At 42.0% G+C, this 22,338-nt stretch overlaps 1 protein-coding gene across 1 annotated transcript in view; it reads left to right on the forward strand.

Annotated features, from left to right (window-relative positions):
• Window positions 1-22,338, forward strand: part of thsd7b (thrombospondin type 1 domain containing 7B) — a 789,171-nt gene that overhangs the window by 712,096 nt on the left and 54,737 nt on the right. The window contains exon 22 of the mRNA XM_033024685.1: window positions 16,298-16,469. Within this exon, the coding sequence (XP_032880576.1) occupies window positions 16,298-16,469 (172 nt within the window). The remainder of the gene's footprint in view (window positions 1-16,297; window positions 16,470-22,338) is intronic.

A 22,338-nucleotide genomic window follows, 5' to 3' on the forward strand; every position in this document is an offset into this window, starting at 1 on the left:
GTTGCTGCCTCACAGCGCCAGGGACCCAAGTTTGATCCTGACCATGGGTGCTGTGCTGTCTGTAGGAAATTTGTACGTTCTCCCTGTGACCACGTGGGTTTTCCCCGGGTGCTCCGATTACCTCCCACATCAAAGGTATCAAAGGTATCAAAGGTATTTTATTGGTCACATTCACATACACCTAGGTGTAGTGAAGTGAAATGCTTCTTGCCATTTTGCAGCACATAAAGAAGGAATACAGACATAACATTAATAAGAGTTTTAAACATAAAGAACATCCCCCCACAATGGTTCCCATTATAAGGGAAGGCACAAAGTCCAGTCCCCAACCCCAGTTCACCCATAGTCGGGCCTATTGAGGCCTCCACAGTTGCCTCTACGGAGGCCCGATGTTCCAGGCCGTTCTCGCTGGGTGATGTTGCTCCGGCATCGGGAGAGTCCTCTCAGCGGCTTGGGAACCCTGGAACGGCCGCTTCCGTACTGGAGGCCGCGGCTTCCGAAGCCAACAAGGCCACGCCGGTTGGAGCTCCACAACTGGCGATCTCATCTAGAGATCCCAAGCTCCCGGTGTAAAGTTCAGCACCGCCGCCCGCAGCTGGTCGCTCCACAGTCCCGCAGCTCCGCGATGTTTTCCTCAGCGAACTTCAGCTCACCGGAGCTCCAGCGCGGCGACCCGGGCAAGGCATCGCCCGCTCCGCGATAGCGCTCCAGCTCTGTGCCGCTGCCGAAGCCGAGGTTCTGGGCGGTCCCCGACAGGAAACGCCGCTCCAGGCCCGCTGGTAGGCCGCGAGGATGGGTCGAAGCTGCAGCCCGGAGAAAAGCTGCCTCTCTGACCAGGTAGGGACCCTGAAAGGTAGTTTCCCCCTCCCCCCCCCCCCCCCCCCCCCCCCCCCACATAAAAAAGTCTAGACCTCCAAACAAAACACTTTAACTAACTTAAAATAAAAATAAAAAGATGAAAAGACAGACAGCTGCTGGCTGGGCAGCCATGCACAGGACAGCGCCCCCTTCCATTCCAAAGGCGTACAAGATTGTAGGTTAATTAGCTTTGGTAAAATTGTACCTGGTGTATTGGATAGTGTTGGTGATCGTTGCTCAGCACAGACTCGGTGGGCCAAAGGTTCGGTTTCCACTCTGTATCTCTAAACTCTATTGAGCAACAGATAGGCTGAGACAGGCTTGGAGCCCAACAATAATTTGAAGATAGAATCAAGTTATCTAGGTGGTATTGAGTTTACAGAGTTAAGCTCTTTCTTTGGCTATGTTGACACCAATATTTGCTGATTGTGTTGTTCAGCCTTTGATAATGTCCTGGAAGAGAAATGGAGTTGATGGCCAGGAAGATGTTTCTGCGAAGACAATGGGTTATGTTTTAATAAATAGTTGGTGGAAATTTCTAATTGGTTATGGGGCTGTCCCACTTGGGCGACCTAATTGGCGAGTTTAGAAGAGTTTGAAACAATGACATGTTGAAGACCTCCTTCGATTATGTAGAAGACCTCCTTCGACCTCCTTCGACTATGTTGAAGACCAGCTTTGACTAGCTACGACTAGCTTACAACTAACTTCGGAAAAATTGGGCACCGAATAGTGGAGAGCGAAGACGACCTCCTTCGATCTCCTTCGACCTCCCTTCGACTATGATGAAGACTATCTACGACTACCTTCAACTACCCTTGATTACCTATGACTAACATGCCGACCTACTACAACCTACTACGACTAAACCTACGAGTAAAAAAAGTATCGATTTTTTCCATGGCAACCTTTTTTTATTCGCCGGGCATTTTTGAACATATTGAACAAAGCGCCGCTACCTAGCTGAGGCATCGAGTACGCGGAGACTCCTCTCGAGCATGAAGGAGAGTTACGAAGACCTCCTACGACCTTGTGTTGACCATGCTGTGAGTATGAGTCGAGTGAAAACTTGCCAGAACCCGCAGATTAGGTCGCCCAAGTGGGACAGGCTCTTTAGGTTCATTCAGTGTGACAAATTAGAAATGATGTTGGTGTTGAGAGATCATGGCATGGATTATGGCAAAGTTTTGTGTCAAATATATGGAAAATATCTTTATATTATAAGATGAGGTCCCAGGGGAAATGTGGATGAGAAATGTATTCAATCAAACTTATTGTAGATGACGCTGTGCGCGAAGGAACAATGTGAAGAAGGGTCTCGACCCGAAACGCCACCTATTGAATTAATGAATGAATGAATGAATCTCTTTATTGTCATTGCACATGGTACAACTAAATTTAAAAGTCAATCCCACGGTGCGATTCACAAGAGCAATTTTAAATATATAAGAAAAGGTAAAAATATATACATATAAAAAAAAAAAATTACAGATAAATAACAATAGCAGCTGAGGTAGAACCATTCAGTTGAATGTGAGTGTTATTTCTTATTTTGCATTGTTAAGTTCACGTATGGCTATGCGGTAGAAGCTGTCTCTGAGTGTTTGTGCGAGTTTTGAAAGACATGTACCGTCTGCCAGAGGGCAGCAGGTGGAACAGATTGTGTCCAGGGTGGGAAGGGTCCTTCAGGATGTTGGCTGCCCTGCCAAGGCAGTGAGAGCTGAAGATGTCCTTCAGGGAGGGCAGTGGGCAGCCAGTGATTTTTTGTGTGGTGTTGATGACCCTTTGAAGGGCTCTCCTGTCCGCTGCAGAGCAGCTGGCATACCATGTGGTTATACAGTACGCCAGCACACTCTCGATGGAGCAGCGGTAGAAGGACACCAGCAGCTTCTCCTCCAGGTTGTTTTTCCTGAGGATCCTCAGAAAGTAGAGTCGCTGCTGGGCCTTCTTGACTGCTGTGGTGGTGTTTGTAGTCCAGGAGAGATCCTCCGTAATTTGTGTGCCCAGGAATCTGAAGTCTGAGACCCTTTCCACACAGTCCCCATTGATGAATAGGGGTTTGGGGGCTGCACTGTTCTTACGGAAGTCTATGATAATTTCCTTTGTTTTTGTGGTGTTTAGGATGAGGTTGTTGTCTGAACACCACGCTGCCAGTCTTTGGACTTCCTCCCTGTAGGCTGTCTCATCTCCTCCTGAGATACGTCCAACCACAGTCGTGTCGTCCGCAAACTTGACGATGGTGTTGGTGGAGTGGGAGGGGGCACATTCGTGGGTGTAGAGGGCGTAGAGGAGGTTGGCTCAACACACAGCCCTGTGGGGAGCCGGTGCTGAGTGTGATGGGGGTGGAGAGGTGATGGCCCAGTCTGACGGTCTGGGGGCGGTTAGACAGAAAGTCCTTGATCCAGAGGCAGATGGGTTGGGAGAGTCCTAAATCCATGAGTTTGGTGACCAGTCTGCTGGGGATGATGGTATTGAAGGCGGAGCTAAAGTCAATGAAAAGCATCCTCACATAGCTCCCCTGGTGTTCGAGGTGGGTCAGTGCAGTGTGAAGAGCAATGGCGATGGCATCCTCAGTTGGCCTATTTGCTCTGTAGGCAAACTGGTGTGGATCGAAGGTGGGCGGGAGGCTGGCTTTGATGTGCTGCTGGACCAGCCTCTCGAAACACTTCATGATGACTGGTGTGAGAGCGACCGGTCGGTAGTCGTTAAGGCCGCTGATAACAGGCTTTTTTGGTAGTGGGATGATTGTGGCAGACTTCAGGCACGGTGGGATGATGGATTTGGACAGGGACAGGTTGAAGATTTTCGTGAAGACCTCGGAGAGCTGGTCTGCACATTCCTTCAGAACCCTTCCTGTCACGCCATCCGGGCCGGCAGCCTTCCTCGGGTTCACTGCCCTGAGCACCTGCCTCACTTCATGCTCCTGCACAGTGAGGGTGTAGTTGTTGTTGTTAGGGGCTGGTGGGAGAATGGTGACGAACTCTTCTGGTTCTGCCTCGAAGCGAGCAAAGAAGCAGTTCAGCTCCTCTGCCAGTGAGGCGTCGCCAGTCGGCCGTCGTGCTGTTGCTGGGCTTGTAGTTGGTGATGTGCTGGATGCCCTGCCACACCCGCCGTGGATCGTTGTTGTTAAAGTGGTCCTCTATCTTCCTCTTGTGGGCCACTTTGGCATCCCTGATGCCTTTCTTCATGTTGGCTCTAGCAGCGCCGTACAGGGGTCTGTCGCCAGACCTGAAGGCGGTGTTGCGGTCCTTGAGGAGAGTTTGGACCTCTTTTGTCATCCACGGCTTCTGTTTGTGGTACACCCGGATGAGTTTGTCGATGGTGACGTTGTCAACATAGTTCTGGATGTAAAAGAGTACCGTGGATGTGTACTCCTCCAAGTCCTGATTTCCAAAAATGTCCCAGTTTGTCCTTTCAAAGCAGTCCTGTAGCTGTGAGGAAGCTCCTTCAGGCCAAGTTTTAACAGTCCTGGTGGTGGGTTGAGCTTTTCTCCTGAGGGGGGTGTATGCTGGTGCTAAGTGAATGGATAGGTGATCCGACTGGCCTAAGTGTGGTAGTGGTGTGGCTCTAAACCCCTTCTTGATGTTTGAGTGGGCCTTGTCTAATGTATTTTCGCCCCTGGTTGCACATTTGATGTGTTGTTCAAACTTGGGGAGAACTGATTTTAAGTCTGCGTGATTGAAATCACCAGCTATGACATGGGCTGCTTTGGGGTAGGTGTTCTCTTGTTTGCTGATAGCGCTATGGAGGTAGCCTAGGGCTATGCTAGCATTAGCATCCGGTGGGATATACACAGCTGTAACTATGACCACGGTAAACTCACGTGGAAGGTAGAAAGGCCTGCATCTAACTATCAGGTACTCCAAATCGGCAGAACAGTGTCTGTCTATGGTTGTGGTATTTGTGCACCAGTTGTTGTGAACGTAGATGCATAACCCCCCTCCTTTCTCTTACCGGTCACTATTCCCTTTCTACAGAGATGCTGTCTGACCCGCTGAGTTACTCCAGCTATTTGTGTCTATCTGCTGTGTGTGAATACCCTTGCTTAATGAAGTGACATAGGAATGTTTTCATAAGAATGACTGAAGCAGTAGCAATTTCATTCATCTGTTTATCGGGTGCCGCTGTATTTTCATTTCATTTCAAGAAGTTGCTGGCCGTAAAACTCTTTGTCAAAAATCTTGACAAAATATTCAGTTTAGATTCTATTTAGTGATTATGGTTAACATAAAAACGTCAGTACATGCTTGAACAGGAAGTACCCACCCAGTGAAGTTATATACATGTTGTTTTGAAATTTTAAAAGAAAATGTTTCATAGCAATTTTAAATCACAAACTGTCTAAGTACAGCATGTATTTTAAATATATATGTTGACCTCACTTCTCTCATTCTGACATGATAAATGCTTCATTCAAAATGCACACTTCTGTGCAATTAGTAGAGGATTTAGTTTGATTTTCATTTGTTTGCCTGAAAGAAGAAGGTACTTCTTGAGGAACCATTGAGTGTTAATTAACAGGGTTGTACACTTTGCTATTCTTGTGATACAGAGTAGGAGGTGCCAGGAGTGTGGTTGTTTTTAGCTATGCAAAAGAAACGTTTTTTTTCACAAGAATTTGTTTCTGTGCATTGGTACATGAGGTACTTTCTGAGAATGGGACATATATCACCTGCTGCATTTAATGTTGGCAGTTAGGTATTACAAAGATTAAGTGCATAACGTTTTAATCTTTTAAGATCAAAAGGCTAATGTGTTACATTTCCATCCCTGGCTAATTTTGTTGTATTTTTCTGTGAGGGTGGCAGGTTGATATACAAAGAACCAATGCTCACTGTAAGAGGTTAATCTAAATTCTGCTTTCAGTCTACAATTGACAAGAAATGGGAGGATGTACAATAAGTCAAAAACCCTTTTATTTTGTTATTTTAAGTTATCTTAAATTTCATAACTATGTCTGTAATAATGATGTCATATTTATTTAACTTTTAAAATACATTTGCGGCACAGATTAGTTTAGAGACACAGCATGGAAACGGGCCCTTCAATGCTGATCTGTTCATGCTATTTCTATACAATCCCACTTTCTCATCTACTCCCTACACTCATTCGGGGGAATTTTATAGAGGTCAATTGACCTACGTGTCTTTTGGGATGTGGGAAGAAATCAGAGCACCCAGAGGAAATGCATGCATGAGATTGTTTGATAAATATTGTTAAATATAGAAAATTATGTTTATTTAAATTTACATTTGTACCTTTGTCACTGTAAAAATGATATAATTTCTTCATTGCAACTCCTTGTTTAATTTTGAATGCCCTATGTAGAGCCACTAGATTTGCCAATATTAAGTCTGCTTCGGATTCAGATTAATTCCGATTAGTTTATTGCCATATACACCAGGGTACAATGAAATTCCTTGTTCGCATGAAGCTCATAGAGTAAACAGTATATATGGTAATGACAAATACAATAAATACGACAACAAATGCAAATTAGTAGAGTGGTGCAAAGGTTGTAGTACAATCTGAAGAAATGCAACAAAAATACTTAAATGCAATAACGAAATGACATAAAGGTAGGATTAAGAATAAGTATAGGTGGCAGCACTACCGGGAACAGGGTGTGAAAGAGATGAATGGCTCAGTAGCCCAATTACATTGAGGAGGAGGCTATTCTTAAGTCAGACATTTGAGCTTTCAAGCATATGTACCTTCTCCTAAAAGGTAGAAGAGAGAAACGGAATGGTCCGAAGGAGGGTCTCGGCCCGAAACGTCACCCATTCCTTCTCTCCAGAGATGCTGCCTGTCCCGCTGCGTTACTCCAGCTTTTTGTGTATATCTAAAGGAATGGCCAGGGTGCCTTGCATCCTTGATGATATTTCCAGCCTTTCTGGTGCACAGCACTGTGAAGAAAGTGATAAGCCTCTGATGACTGGGCTGTGCCCCTCTGCAGTTTCAGGCAATCAACAGGAGAACAGTTACTACTAGACTAAGTGGGACCCGTTGGGCCCCAGCATCACACGGGAGGGCTGGTCACCCAACCCATTCTTCATAATTACATCAGTGTGCTGGAACCAGGAAAGATCTTCGGAAATATGCACACCCAGGAATTTGAAGTGTTTGACCCTCTCCACCATCATCCCATTGATTTAAACAGCATTGTGTGTCCTCATCCTTCCTCTACCAAAGTCACAATCAGTTCCTTGGTTTTACTGATGTTGAGGTTTTGATCTCTTTTTGTTTCTTATAGTTTGCCAAGTACACCAGAGTAATTATGTTGGTTCTTTCCAAATATACGTATACAATCACCAATAGTTTTAATAAGTGATTTGCATCAACTAAAATTGATGGTCACTATTTGTCAAGTCTGAATAGGTATGTTATCCTATTTCCATTGTAACTATTGAGTCTCAAAACTTTGGTCAACATATTTCATGATAACCCAGCCAAATTGTCAACAGATGATATATGTTGATTTGTATTATATACTGTCCAAAGTTTAGAGACTAACATATTGTTCATCAACATACACAGATCAAAAATAAACACTGCATACACACAGCCAACTCAGGTAATGTGAAAGAATATAATTGCAATATGCCACATATAATCAGAGGTCACTACACCATTTTACATTCTACAGCAGTACAGAAATTGATTCAGTTTGGATATCAATTGTGTGTGAATCCCAATTAACATTTTCCACTCTAAACCTGGAAGTATTGAAGTCTATTTGAACTAGCCATTAATAATGCCTGCTGTGAAGAAAAGCCTCTACTTTGATTGCAGGATTGTTTGTTGCAGGAGCATTAATAACACTGACAGCTGCATCTAAAGGATGGTACAAGAAGCAGTATTACTCTAGCTCAGAACAAATTATCTGTCTTATTGAAATGCGATGCCTGAGGAGAATAAGGCTTAGGAGATACAGTAGGTTCTCATCAACTCGTGCTGTAAATTGTAGACCCTTGTACTCAATCTACAATTGCCTGTGCTTTACAAGTAGCATGCAAGGTGACAGTGACAATTAACTTGTAAGCTATTGGATTCTTCCAGGAACCTTTCTGCAATTGAGTTTGTTCAAGTGGTTGCTTCTGTACCTATATGCCCTTAGCTGTTTCTTAGCACTGTTTAAGTTACCAATGAACATATACGAATACATAAATATATAATATGCCTCTTTCCTGAATGATAACACATTCCAAACTGGATATACAAAAACATAACAAGAATAGGAAATGTGTGACACAAAATTGTAACACAATTCAATTAAATTATGGCTTATCACCAAACTAATTTTATCTCTCAGGAGAAGCTTTCATTTATCACCCTTAGCCATTTGATTTCCTTACCAAAATAATTAATTCACTTCAGGACAGAGCTTAGGCTTTTGGCAAAAAGGCAGACAGCCTGAAGCGATGTAAAGTTCAGCCAAAATGCTACCTGACCTGCTGAGTTACTCCAGCATTTTGTGTCTATCTTTGGTATAAACCAGTAACTGCAGTTCTTGAGACCAATGTAAGACTCACAGCCTCTGCTACAGATAAAGATAAAGCACCATATGCTTAATGGAGTGGGTTGATGGTTAGAAAGGAAAGATTTGGGGGGGAGCTCTTAAACCGTTATCACTGGGCATTGTTCAACCAACCAACGTTTTTCAGTGGGGATGTTGAATTTTTTTCAGGGAAACTTTGAATGCATCTTTATTTCATCTCCTCTATTCTCCTGCTGTTGATGTGGACAGTCTGAAGAAGGGTCTTGATCTGAAACGTCACCCATTCCTTCTCTCCAGAGATGCTGCCTGGCCTGCTGAATCACTTCAGCATTTTGTGTCATATAGTATGCTTTGCACTGATTCAGTGCAGAGTATCAGATTTTGAATACTTCCTTCAACTAATATGATGTAATTACATTTGCAGTTTAATACTCTCCAATCCCCCCCCCCCCCCCCCCTCCCAATAACTTACCACAACATTTAATTGGGAAATACCTCCAAAAGTAAGATAATTAATTTTCTATCTTTTTGTGAATGTGGTGAGCAATTACACAGGAGAGAAGCTGCTTCCAGCCCAGAAGATGCCTGCATTACAACAATGTCAATCTGGCACCTATTAATTAATCCCTGCAGCAGCATTAATCATTACAGTGAACAGTTTCTAATGTTTCCCATTACTTTAGGCTATATAAAATATGTACAAGTTAATGCAAAGTGGAAGATTTCAAGCTATGTTGAAATCTTATGCCTCACAACATATTGGACCCTTTGAAGGTTTGAGACCAAAATAAATGTAAGTTAAAACCTTGGCCTCAGGCTTCCATAATCTGTAACATTTGTTATAACCTCAAAAATAAGTATAGTCATAATTAAGAATTCCTCACAGATGTTACTCCCATTTTCAGCTATGTAATGATTCTTTTCCACTTGTATATTTGTTATAATCCATAAGATGGCAACTGTACGTTACTGTAACCAGAGTTAATGATAATCTTACATTTGCCTCTTCTCCCCTTTGCCTTGGTATTTCTAGTTTCCTATCTATTTCCTGCTAGGAGAGTCTATGATTTCAAAAGGTAATGTTAGAACACTGAAAACAGCTCTTTGTCTTTTGCAGCTGCAAATATCTTTTACACTTGAGGCTTCATTTGAAAGCAGAACTGAGAAACCTTCAATAACATGACCTTATCCTTGATGTTTCGAGGGTCTGTCATGACCTACCTTTTAATTGGGCATTCTAAGCACATACAACACTTCCCATGGTTTCATCCTCCAATACCAAGGTGGTACAGCAGTGTGGTTGCCTTGCGGCACAAGAGACATGGTCTCAATCCTGACCTAGGCACATACCACCAGATTCAAGAACAGCTATTTCCCTACTATTATCAGACTCTGCGCCAGAGTGACCTTTTGGAAGATAAGGATGAAATCCCAATGGCCTAATTAACTTCATTGTGCCCCTTGCAGTTTCTTGTTATCTTGCTTTTTCTTTAACTGCAAGATCATATTCTGCACCCTTTCTCCTTTCTCTTTTTGCGCCATATGTGGTACTCATGTATCGTTTGATTGTAATCATGTATGGTAGCAAAAATAATAAAGGGAGAAAAAGTAAAATATGAAGATAGGCTAGCCATTAAAATAAAGGAGGATACGAAAAGTTGTTGCATATATATAAAGTGTAAAAGAGAGGCAAGAGTGGACATTGGACTGCTGAAAAATGACACTTGAGAAGTAATAATGGGGAACAAAGAAATGCCGGATGAAATTAATATGTTTTTTTGCGACAGTCCTCACAGTGGAAGACACCAGCAATGTGCCAGAAATTCAAGAGAGCCCAATATCCAAGTTCTGTCGCTATTAATGAGGAGAAGGTGCTTGGGAAGCTGAAAGGTCTGTAGGTAGATAAGTTACCTGAACCACATGGACTACGCCCCTGACTTTTGAAAGAGGTTGCTTTAAAGATTATGGAGGCAGTAGTAATGATCTTTGCTCACTCGAATCATGAATCATTCCAGAGCAATGAAAAATCAAAAATGTAAATCGAGTGAGGTGCAAAAAAAGGAAATCATAGGCCAGTTAGTCTGACTTATGTGGTTGGTAAGATTTTAGAGTTCATTATTAATTATGAGGATTCCGAGATGATAAAATAGATAAAATAGGCCGAAGTCAGCATGGTTTTGTTAAGGGGAGATCTTCCCTGTCAAATCTGTTGGAGTTTTCTGAGGTGGTAACAAGCAGGATAAACATAGGAGAGTCAGTGGATGTTGTTAACTTGGATTTTCAGAAGGCCTCTGGTAAGGTGTCGCACATGAGTCTTCTTAACAAACTAGGAGCCTATTGGTATTGGAGGCTAGGTGCTAGCATGGATAAAAGATTGGCTGACTGGCAGAAGATAAAGGGTTGCATTAAAAAGTGGGTATCGTCTCGTTGTCTGTTGGTGACTACAGCTATTTAACACTATTTTACAGGAGTCGGGTTTGGATCTGCTAATTTTCATGTTAAATGTAAATCATCTGGATAATGGAATTGATGGCTTTGTGCCCAAGTTTGATAGGTGGAGGGGCAGAGAGTGTTGAGAAAGCAGTGAGGTTGCAGAAGGACTTTGACAGGTTGGGAGGGTTGGCAAAGAAGTGGTAGATGGAATACAGCGTAGCTAAGTGTACGGTCATGCACTTTGGTAGAAGGAATCGTAGACTACTTTCTAAGTAGGGAGAGGATTAAGAAATCCGAGGTGTAAATTAGTTTTAGAGATACAGCGAGGAAACAGGCTCTTCGGCCCATCAGGTCCGCACTGACCAACAATCCCCGCACATTAACACTATCCTACGCACAGTAGGGACAAATGACACATACACCAAAGCCAATTAACCTACATACCTGTACGTCTTTGGAGTGTGTGATGAAACTGAAGATCTCGGAGAAAACCCATGCAGTCACGGGGAGAATATACAAACCCCGTACAGACCGCACCCCCCCCCCCCCCATCATAACGAGTCTGAAAGAAGGGTCCTCCAAAACAATGCCTACCTATATTCTCCTGAGATGCTACCTGAACCGTTGAGTTTTGGCTCTGGCTTTTTGTCTGTTATTTTGGTGGTCATAAATATTTTATAACAGGGAGAAACTGCAATCCACCAGATATTGCTGCAATAGAGGGTGGTCTGAGTGTGCTTTAAGGGTGATAGAAAGATACAACGGGAAAATAGGCCCTTCAGTAGATTGTCTACGCTGACCATCAATCACCCACTCACACAAATCTTTTCATATTTCAATATTTTTGATTGAATATCAAGATACAGTGAAAAACTTTGTTTTCTAGATGCTTACTTTGTAAATCATACCATAGGACTATAAGACATAGCAGTAACATTAGGCCATTCAGGCCATTGAGTCTACTCCGCTATTGATTCCAGGCTGATCCATATTCCCCACTCAACCCCATTCTCCTGTTGTCTCCCCGTAACCTTTGATGCCCTTCCTAATAAAGCTCAGCAATATAATCGTGTTTTTATATTCTAGTCCACTCGAAATGAATGCTAGCATTGCATTTGCCTTCCTTACTGTTGACTCAACCTGAAAATTAAAATGTTGGGAATCCTGCACCAGCCAACCATAAACTAAATAAAAATGAGGCTTTCCATACAATGGCATCCAAGATGTCCTCATTCTTTAGTGCATGTGGATCCCCCCAGCTGTCATGGATGGATCCCTCACCCATGTCTCTTCTGTGTCCTGCAGTTCTATTCTCGCTCCCTCTCCTGCCAGACGTGTCAAGGCCAGAGTTCTCCTGGTCCTCAACTTTCACCCCACCTGCCTCCGCATCCAACACATTATCCCCCAACATTTCCGTCACCTCCAACAGCATCCCACCATTAGTCACATCTTCTCAATTTCCCCTGCAACTGCAGGAGATTAACACCTGTTCTTATTTTTTCCTCCAGTGAATCCATCCAGGGACCACAGCAGGCGAGACAGAGTTGTACATGCACCTCCTCTAGCGCCATCTACTGCATTCGGTGTTCAAGATGTGGGCTCCTGTACATCTGCAAGAGCAAGTGTAGATTCCGCGATTGCTTTGCCAAACACTCGGTCTACTGGACCTCCTGGTTGTTAACCACTTTAACTCCCCTTCACATTTCACTACTGAATTTCCTGTCCTGGGCCTCCTCCATTGCCCGAATGAGGCCATATGCAAATTGCAGGAACAATACCTCATATTCCGCTTGGGTAGCTTACAACCCAACTGGATTAAATTAACTTCTACAAACGCCTCCTTTCCTGCTCCACTTTCTCCCCCTCTCCCCCCCCCCCCCCCCCCCCCCCCCCACACACACACTTCCTTCCCCTGGCCCCAGACTTATCTTACACTGGTTTCTCTCCTCCCTCCACTAAGTCCTTTATCTAGCTTCACAGTTCACAACTATATATCCCTCTTGGGCTCGCACCTATTTCTGTCCCTAGCGTTTGTCTTTCAGGGAGCCCTCTCATTTGAGGCCTCCTATCCAGCCCCTTCTCGCTTTCAGTTGTTTTCCCCGTTCCCCCCTTTGCAATCGTTCTAAAGAAGAGTCCCAACCCAAATGCCACATCCATTTTCTCCAAAGATGCTGCCTAACCCGTTGAGTGCCACCAGCATTATGTGATATCTTCAGACAAGTGATAGGTGGATACAGATGAGGAGGGGGGGGGTTCATTGGCCGATGGGTGGACATTTTTATGGTAAACCAGCATCTGTAGTTCCTTGTGTCTACATTTATGACCACCAGATGTATGGGTGCCGAAAGGCCAACCAGCGGTGAAAGAGTTCTAATCTAGATTCAATTGTCGGGGGCGAGGGCAACAGTCTCAGTAAACCGATCCGCATGCTGCTGACAGCTAACTTCTGCACACACATTACCAAAACAACACTTTGAAACATCACATTAACATTCAGAAGACATATGTTGTACACTGCCATCAAGGGGAAGCAAGTGTCAAAGCAAACACACTTCACAGTTTGGCAGAGAAATCTGGTTGGCCTGAAGCTGTGTGCAGCAAGCAGCAAGTGGCAGATTTTATCAAAGCTGTTTGAAAGATTTAAACTACTGTAGCTAAAGGCCTAATTATTGGAGAGATGGAAAAGATAAACATATTGTTGTCCCTCATTTTCAAGTTATGAAATGTTCCTGCATTAGAGCTGGTTAAACAGATCTCAGAGTTTACATCAGCTTTTTGTTAAACTGCTGCCCCTTTATTTATTTCTGTTCATCTTTCAGAACCCCTTGATTTGTCTGATGCATGATGATCCTGTCTGCAAGATAACAATCCTAATACCTTCTAAAAAAGCTTGACAATCATTCTAGATATTCAAGCTCCCGAAGGACTATTAAATAAATATATGTCACTGCAGTCTTCGTTGCAATGAATCCCAACAGCTTGTTTCAGCTTGGTTTTCCTGGCATACATACACCAGAAATCCAGTGTAAATTAGGCTGGAGCAATTTAAGGCAAGGATTTTCTGAGAACAATGTATTTTACTGTTGACCCTTACACGTAGAAGTTGGGGAATACCAATTAGAAAAAAATAGTCACCCAGATATTTTAGAAAATACATGGTTCTCAGAAAAACCTTGCCTTAAATTTCTATGATATGCAAAGTAGTCTTGTTTCCAAATGTATTTATTGATCATTTACTTTGCATATCATTCATAATCTTTAGAGGCAACACAGTGGCATAGCTAGTTAATCTGCTGCCTCAAACCTCCAGTTATTTGGGTCCACACCTAATATCTGGTGCAATATGTGTGGAGGTTGCACATTCTCCCTGTAACTTTCAGGGTTTCCTCCACGTTCTCAGATTTGGATCTCAACCCGAAATGTCACCTATTCCTTTTCCCCAGAGATGCTGTTTTACTCCAGCTTTTTTTGTCTATTTCAAAAACATAGGTTGGTAGGTTAATTGATCACTGCAAATTGTCCTTGGTGTATAGGTGAGCACTAGAATTGGTGGGATTTGGTGGTGGCCGCTGCTGGTGGTGGGTTGGAGTGCAGGGGAGTTGATGAGAAAGTGAGGAAAACATTAAAAAAAATAGCAAGATTCATGATTTAATAAAACTGGGTGCTTTCTGATATGTTGGACTCAGTGGGACAATGGGTCTGAGTCTGTACTCTATCTTTCTTTAACATTATAACTAGGACGACCATCAGCATGTCTTGAGGCTTTACATAATCTGAATACAAATTTATATCAAATAGGCTTAACTGTATACAAAATGTTATGCCTCTGTTACACGTTATTAACTTTTACTTGGTTTAAAAATATTTGAATATGATAGTCATAAAATCCCATTTAAAGTTGCTTAACCCCAGTCCTGCAGTTTGCTAATCTCAAAGTGCCACCTTCAATACAAGTAGTTTTAGAGGTGTTGAATAGTTCAGAAGGTTAAATCATAGCTGATGATCTCATTGACGAAATGGGCATTTCCCAGGCAGGTCAAGGGTGAAAAATGTCAGTGTTAATTTAACCTGTGTTAGAGCTCCTCCTGTCAAAAAATAATGGATTAACATCAGTAGCAGCCAAGGTAATGATTTTGTGTTGAGTGAATAATCTTCTACATAAATAAGAAGACAGGTGTTGTAGGAACCTAAAAAGGATGAGACCCGGGTCAATTTCCAAATATAATGTAAAATATTGATTTTATTTCATTGGTCTCATGGAGATGGCAGTGACACTGAGCTGCTTCCAGCATCACTTGTTATCTCCACAGTCTTTTAATCATGAGTCACTGTGTTCACTCACAGATTACAAATTTACAGACAAAAACGTAGAGCAGCTGACCTTGGAAGTCACATCAGACAATTAAGTGGAATTCTCTCTGGTTGGGTAAATTATAACATACTCTTGAGGTTAACAGGACAAGTAAACAAATGCAGAGTCAGTAAACCAATTTGCAGGATCATGATAAACTCTACTAATCCAGTTGTGGTCTCAAAACTTTGTTTCTTTGAAGGCGTATCAGTATAATAAGGGTTGGCAGACTGAATTTAATGATCCACTTTTTAAAAGGTCTGCTTGTAACAAAATCCGATTTTATTTATTAAGAGAAAATAATAAAACAAAATATTGACATATACTTAAATAGAACATTATTGCACAGGACAGTTTATTAGCGATTTTATGAAAAATGTATTTGCATGGAAAATAGATGATATTGAACCAGATAGCAATTATTCTTCCATATTGGTTCCTCAATTTGTTTTAATATTGCCACCAGCCAATTTCTGTGGATGTACTATAATTGCAACAGTTATTTTGCTGGAGATTTAAAAACCCTCGCACAAAAATGTATGGTTTAATAGCTACAGTTACACCACATTGGACATGATCGAAAACAAAAATGTTGTTTATTAGTGTTGAGTTTTAATGTTGTCCCTAGTAAATCCTACTTTGCAGGATATATGACTGCAAGTTTATTTAATTTGTTAAACCACAAAGGAGCTTAAAAATCCAATCTTCATCCTATTTTCTTATCTTCAATAATAAACTCACAGAAGATTTCTGTGAGTACAAATAACCTTGTTAGGTGCAATAATATATTGTAAGATGAAGATTGCATTTGAAAGTCTTGTGTTCATTGATTCTCTTTGCTTCTTGTATTGTTTCATTTCCAGTTTGCTGGTAAGTTCAAATGATTAGCGTGTAATGGTTCAGCTTACTTGATGATTAAACATTAGGGACAAGATTATGTGTGTCTAGCTGTTTTGTCACTGTACTACCAATAACAAGTATCATGTAAACAGTTTTTTTATGTTTAACAAACTGGTGAGCAAAATTAAAATGACCCACATTTTACTATTCAATTTGCTTAATTCGGGTTACCATGGAATGGATTTGTTTTAATTTCACTTTTAATAATAGGTTTTTAAATGCCTCCTAAAAGCTATTAACACTTATTTGTTTTGCAGGGTGCACAGTGTGGAGATGGATTTAAAGTGCGTAACGTATCTTGTGTTGTTCATGATGGGACACTTACTGAATCAGCAAAGGTGGTGGAGAATGAGCTGTGCGGTAACAAGGCAACTGGAATAAACAACATTGAGTGGGGACAAAAAATACCTTGTTCAGTGCCTTGTCCAGGTAATATTTCACAAGAATGTCTTTATATTTCACAAGAATATATCCGTAACTGATGGACAATAAATTCTATTATGTTGGTGTTTTGTAATCGTAATTGGTATTTCATTACCGATCATGGATTAAAGCGGGCATACTGTCACATGCTGAGAGAATGGAGCAGCTGGGCTTGTTTACTCTGGAATTTAGAAGGATGTGAGGGGATCTTATGGAAACATATAAGATTATTAAGGGTATGGACATGCTAGAGGCAGGAAACATGTTCCCGATGTTGGGGGAGTCCAGAACCAGGGGCCACAGTTTATGAATAAGGGGTAAAGCATTTAGAAGGAAGATGAGGAAACACTTTTTAACACAGAGAGTTGTGAGTCTGTGGAATTCTCTGTCTCATAGGGTGGTGGAGGAAGGTTCTCTGGATACTTTCAAGAGAGAGCTTGATAGGGCTCTTAAAGATAGCGGAGTCAGGGGATATGGGGAGAAGACAGGGACGGGGTACTGATTGTGGATGATCTGCCATGATCACATTGAATGGCGGTGCTGGCTCGAAGGGCCGAATAGCCTACTCCTGCACCTATTGTCTATTGTCTATTGTCTATTGTCTATTAAACTAGTCTTAGAATGTTTATCTTTCCATTATTGAATTTTTACCATTTTAGGGGAAATGTAGTTTCATGAGATAGCAATTGAAATTATGCAATTGATTATCATGCTCACATCATTGTTTTTGAGTAATATTGATTTATGCTGCTGCAATCTCTGTAATCTTCAATATTTTGTATTACTACAGTGATTTATTTTGGGGGATGGGTATCAGCAAGATTCATTGACTTTAGATAAATTAGCCAAGGTGTTACAATGTATAATTTAATCAGAAGTAGGCACCAAACTGTTGATACTTTGGGCACAGTGATATTGATGTATATTTGCATACAATCCTGATGGGCCCAAAAGGAAAATCCCTGATTTTAAAAAAACAACGCAAATCACTGCGGTTTTGGAAATGTGAATCAGAACAGATAGTGTCATAAAGACTCTTGAAGGACAGCAATATCTGAAGAGAATAAGAAAACATCAGTTTTAAATGTTCACTGATTAGTAATTTTAGACATTGTTTGTTGATTTGTTTTTGTTTTTTATTTATGTGCAATTGCAATTAATACGTGCTATGACAGTCCACAAAATCTGTGAAATTTGTATTAAGATATGAATTTGATTTTCAGTTAATGATGCTCAAGACTTAACAAGTTTTCACACATGTAACAAGATAGAAAGCCCCTTTTACAAAATTTGTGACACAACCTCTCAAGGGATTTTTTTGAGAAATCCTGGATCACAAAGAGACCAGGCCCTGCAAAGCGGGGTCAAAATGTGACGGTTTAGGTTTGGAAAGTACCATTTATTCAAGTTCTGCATCTGTTAAAAACATTTGCATTTTTTAATGTCGTACCCTGTTTACAATTTCAATAATTCACATCAGAATTGCCTTCCCTGAAATGATTCTGTTTTTAAGGAGGGAACATGAGCAGAATATTTATCTTGAAATCAACTTTCAGAAACCAAGACTTACAGGTAATATGTAGAAACAAGGATTTGCAGATGCTGATTTACACAAAAACACAAAATAGTGGAGTAACTTAGCGGGTCAGGCAGCATCTCTAGAGAATATGGATAGATGACATTTCGGATCGGGGTACCCTTCTTCTGAACAGGAAATTCTTCTCCCTCCACTAAAAGCCTGTTAACCAGCTTCACGGTTCGCAGCTATGTATCCCTGACTGAGGTCATCTGTTGCAGGCCCTGATTTGTCCTGTTTTTTCACTTAAGGGGCTGTCCAACTTGGGAGACCTAATTGGTGAGTTTAGAAGAGTTAAAAAAAAAGACATGTTGAAGACCTCCTTCGACTATGTAGAAGACCTCCTTCGACCACGTTGAAGACTAGCTTCGACTAGCTACGACTAGTTATGACTAGCTATGACTAAAGGGCCTGTCCCACTTGGCGACCTAATTGACAAGTTTAGAAGAGTTTGAAAAAATGACATGTTGAAGACCACGTTCGACCTCCTTCAACTATGTTGAAGACTAGCTTCGACTAGCTATGACTAGCTACGATTAGCTACGACTAACTTCGGGAAAATTGGATACCGAATAGTGGAGAGTGAGGTTGTCACAAAGACAACCTCCTTCGATCTCCTTCGACCTCCCTTCGACCTCCCTTCGACTGTGATGAAGATTATCTACGATTACCTTTGACTACCTTCGACTACCCTCGATTACCTACGACTAACATGCCGACCTACTACGACTAAACCTACGAGAAAAAAAAGTATAGATTTTTTCCATGGCGACCTTTTATTACTCGCGGGCATTTTTAACACATTGAAAAAAACGCCGCGACCAAGCTGAGACCTCGAGTAAGCGGAGACCACTCTCGAGCATGAAGGAGAGTTACGAAAACCTCCTACGACCTCGTGTCAACCATGCTGCGAGTATAAGTCAAGGGCAAACTCGCCAGAACTCGCGAATTAGGTCGCCCAAGTGGGACAGGCCCTTTAGCCTCCTGCGCTCCATGGAGTAAACTTCTAGCCTTCCCCAGCACTCCCTATAGCTTTGGCTTTCAAGTGCTGCAACATCCTCGTTATTCTTCAAATATAGACACAAAATGCTGGAGTAACTCAGCGGGTGAGGCAGCATCTCTGGAGAAGAAAAAAAAATGACGTTTCGGGTTCAGACCCTTCTTCAGATTAAGTCAGGGGAGAGGGAAACTAGAGGCATGAAAAGTTACAAAGAACCTCATTATTCTTCTCTGCATCCCTTCCATCTTTTTTAGCTGGGGCTGAACATAAAACTGTTTACTCAGTGTCCCTACACAAACAGACCCTGAGTCAATTGAAAGTCGATCTTACTTGAATATTCGCCAACTATTTACAAGTGAAAGCATCATCCTCCCCTACACAGTTACCAACCTAGGCATATTAGCTATGTTTTATTTATGTGACCAATTTGAAGCAGTAAATGCGTAATATCATTTGTCCACACAATATTCTGTTCAACCTGGCTGACCATACTGCTGTGTATGTGACTTAGTCAAACAGAATAGAGGGTCTCAAGAGTCCCACTGGTTTAAAGTTCATGAGTTGATTTCCTTCACCTAGCTCATTTGTTTGAACAGAAATGAAACATATAGTTTCAGGAGTGTGCTGTGGTCCAGATGCAGATTTGTTCAGTTATGGTTCCCATGTGGGCTCATTAGTATAGACTTGCTGCATGTCTGGTTCTATGGACAGCAGGCTACTGACCACATGATCATTTTACAATGAAAATCTGTGAAAACTACAGTGGGGTCCCAGCACCCGCAGCAGTTTAAGGCACTGAAGGTGTCTCCAAATTATTTGCGGCTCTCTGAAGCTTTTCTTCTGTGGCTGCTCTTTTCCTGTTGTTTTTGCAGTGGTTTTGCTGCCGTTGGTTGATCTGCTTAACTTCCTAATGTTTGTCTGAGTTTTAGGTGTTTGTAGCAGCTTTTACTGCCAGGAAGCTCAGCAGCTGAACAAAAAAATGTCATGTTAATATTTTCGGTAAATGTTGCTACAGAATTTGGAAGACAGAAGGTTATTCTGCCGTGTAGGAAGGAACTGCAGATGGTAGTTTAAACCGAAGATAGACACAAAATGCTGGACTAACACAGCATGACAAGCAGCGTAGGACATTCTTGCTATTGAGGGAGTGCAGCGTAGGTTTACAAGATTAATTCCCGGGATGGCAGGACTGTCATATGCTGAGAGAATGGAGCGGCTGGGCTTGTACACTCTGGAGTTTAGAAGGATGAGAGGGCATCTTATTGAAACATATAAGATTGTTAAGGGTTTGGACACGCTAGAGGCAGGAAACATGTTCCCGATGTTGGGGGAGTCCAGAACCAGGGGCCACAGTTTAAGAATAAGGGGTAAGCCGTTTAGAACGGAGACAAGGAAACACTTTTTCTCACAGAGTTGTGAGTCTGTGGAATTCTCTGCCTCAGAGGGCGGTGGAGGCCGGTTCTCTGGAAACTTTCAAGAGAGAGCTAGATAGGGCTCTTAAAGATAGCGGAGTCAGGGGATATGGGGAGAAGGCAGGAACGGGGTACTGACTGGGGATGATCAGCCGTGATCACATTGAATGGCGGTGCTGGCTCGAAGGGCCGAATGGCCTTCTCCTGCACCTATTGTCTATTGCCTATTGTCTATTAAATGGGTGACGTTTAGGGTTGAGACCCTTCTCCAGACTGAGTGACGTTTAGGGTCAAGACCCTTCTTGTTATTCTGCTGCTGTATCTTGGTCATAAATTGGTTATGGTGGTAATGAAATAGATGTGCAACATAAATCTCAATGACTCAGTGGAAAGTATGTGGTTCCATTTGTGGACAAAATACAATAGCTTCCCTAGGGTGGGCACATTAGCCCCAGAGAAGATGACATTCACTGTGACTTGATCTGGTGCCTCTTGCCAATTTAATTTTCTCATCAACTTCCCGTATGAGAATGTTGCCTATCCTTTACCTGCCGGAATACTTGAAGCAAAATATTCCTCTGCCAACTGTACTTTTAGGGACACTGCTCATGGAGGTGGGTTATATTATATCTGAGCTCAGTTTTTATTCATCTGTGCTGCAGAAATGCCTTGTCTCACAATAATGATTAGCCTATGAGTCTGAGGAGCAACCTTTCCAATATTTGTGAGTCGTCAAGAATTATTCTTGGAAATTTGGCATTGCCTTTCCATTGGAGAACAAATGGCAACACTGTTCCATCAATAGGCCCCCAGCATGGAATAACTTGTCTGTCATATAATGTTGGTTATTTGGAGTAGGGTCTTAGTGATTTGGTTTACATTGTGATGCATGGCTGACTGATTGAGAGATCCATAACTACTCACCACCTACCTGAATTCCATATTTCCCTGTGCAGAAAATCCAATAACATTGATCATAACAGGCATTGCTACTCTGCCTGTCTGAAATGTACCTGAAGGTTTCCCTAAACCATGCGGAAGACATGTAATGTATTTTATTGATATCTCTATAATATCAAAATCCTGCTAGGTTCAAGAGAACTCTTGCTAATCCATTCCTGTTCTGAGGCATCTGATGAGGCAAACGTGGAAGTTGCAGACTCTACCACAAATGGGGCAGGTTGTTGGCTAGTTTTGTGAGTTGGCATCAATATTCCCCTTACACATGGATTCTAGGCTGTCAGTGTCGCCTTGAATGTTCTTTCTCTGCCAAGGATTCCTTGGAAAGTGTAGGGATGTTGCATACTTTCATGGAGGATTGAGAGCCTCCTTGAATATGCTCCTCTGTCTACCTGGTGAACTCTTCCCATACTAGAACTCAGAATAGAGGGTCTCAAGAGTCAAGTGTGTTTCATTGTTATATGTTCCAGATAGAACAATGACATTCTTACTTGCAATAGCACAACAGAATATAGTACACTGTAAACAATATAATAAACATGAAAAAAAGTTAATGTTGACAAGTTGTAAGAATAGAATTAGGCCATTTGGCCATTCAATCATGGCTGATCTCTGCCTCCTAATCCCATTTTCCAGCCTTCTCCCCATGACCATTGACACCTGTTCTAATCAAGAATGTGTCTATTTCTGCCTTAAAAGTATCCACTGATGGCCTCCACAGCCCTCTGTGGCAATGAGTTCCACAGATTAACTACCCTCCGAATAAAGAAGTTCCTCCTCACCTCCTTTCTAAAAGAGCATCCTTTAATTCTGAGGCTAGTGACCTCTGGTCCTAGACTCTCCCACCAGTGGAAACATCCTTTCCACATCCACTCTATCTATCCCTTTCATTATTCATAAGTTTCAATGAGGTCCCCCTCAACCTTT

This window comes from Amblyraja radiata, chromosome 7, assembly GCF_010909765.2.
Source record: "Amblyraja radiata isolate CabotCenter1 chromosome 7, sAmbRad1.1.pri, whole genome shotgun sequence".
Lineage (NCBI taxonomy): Eukaryota > Metazoa > Chordata > Chondrichthyes > Rajiformes > Rajidae > Amblyraja > Amblyraja radiata.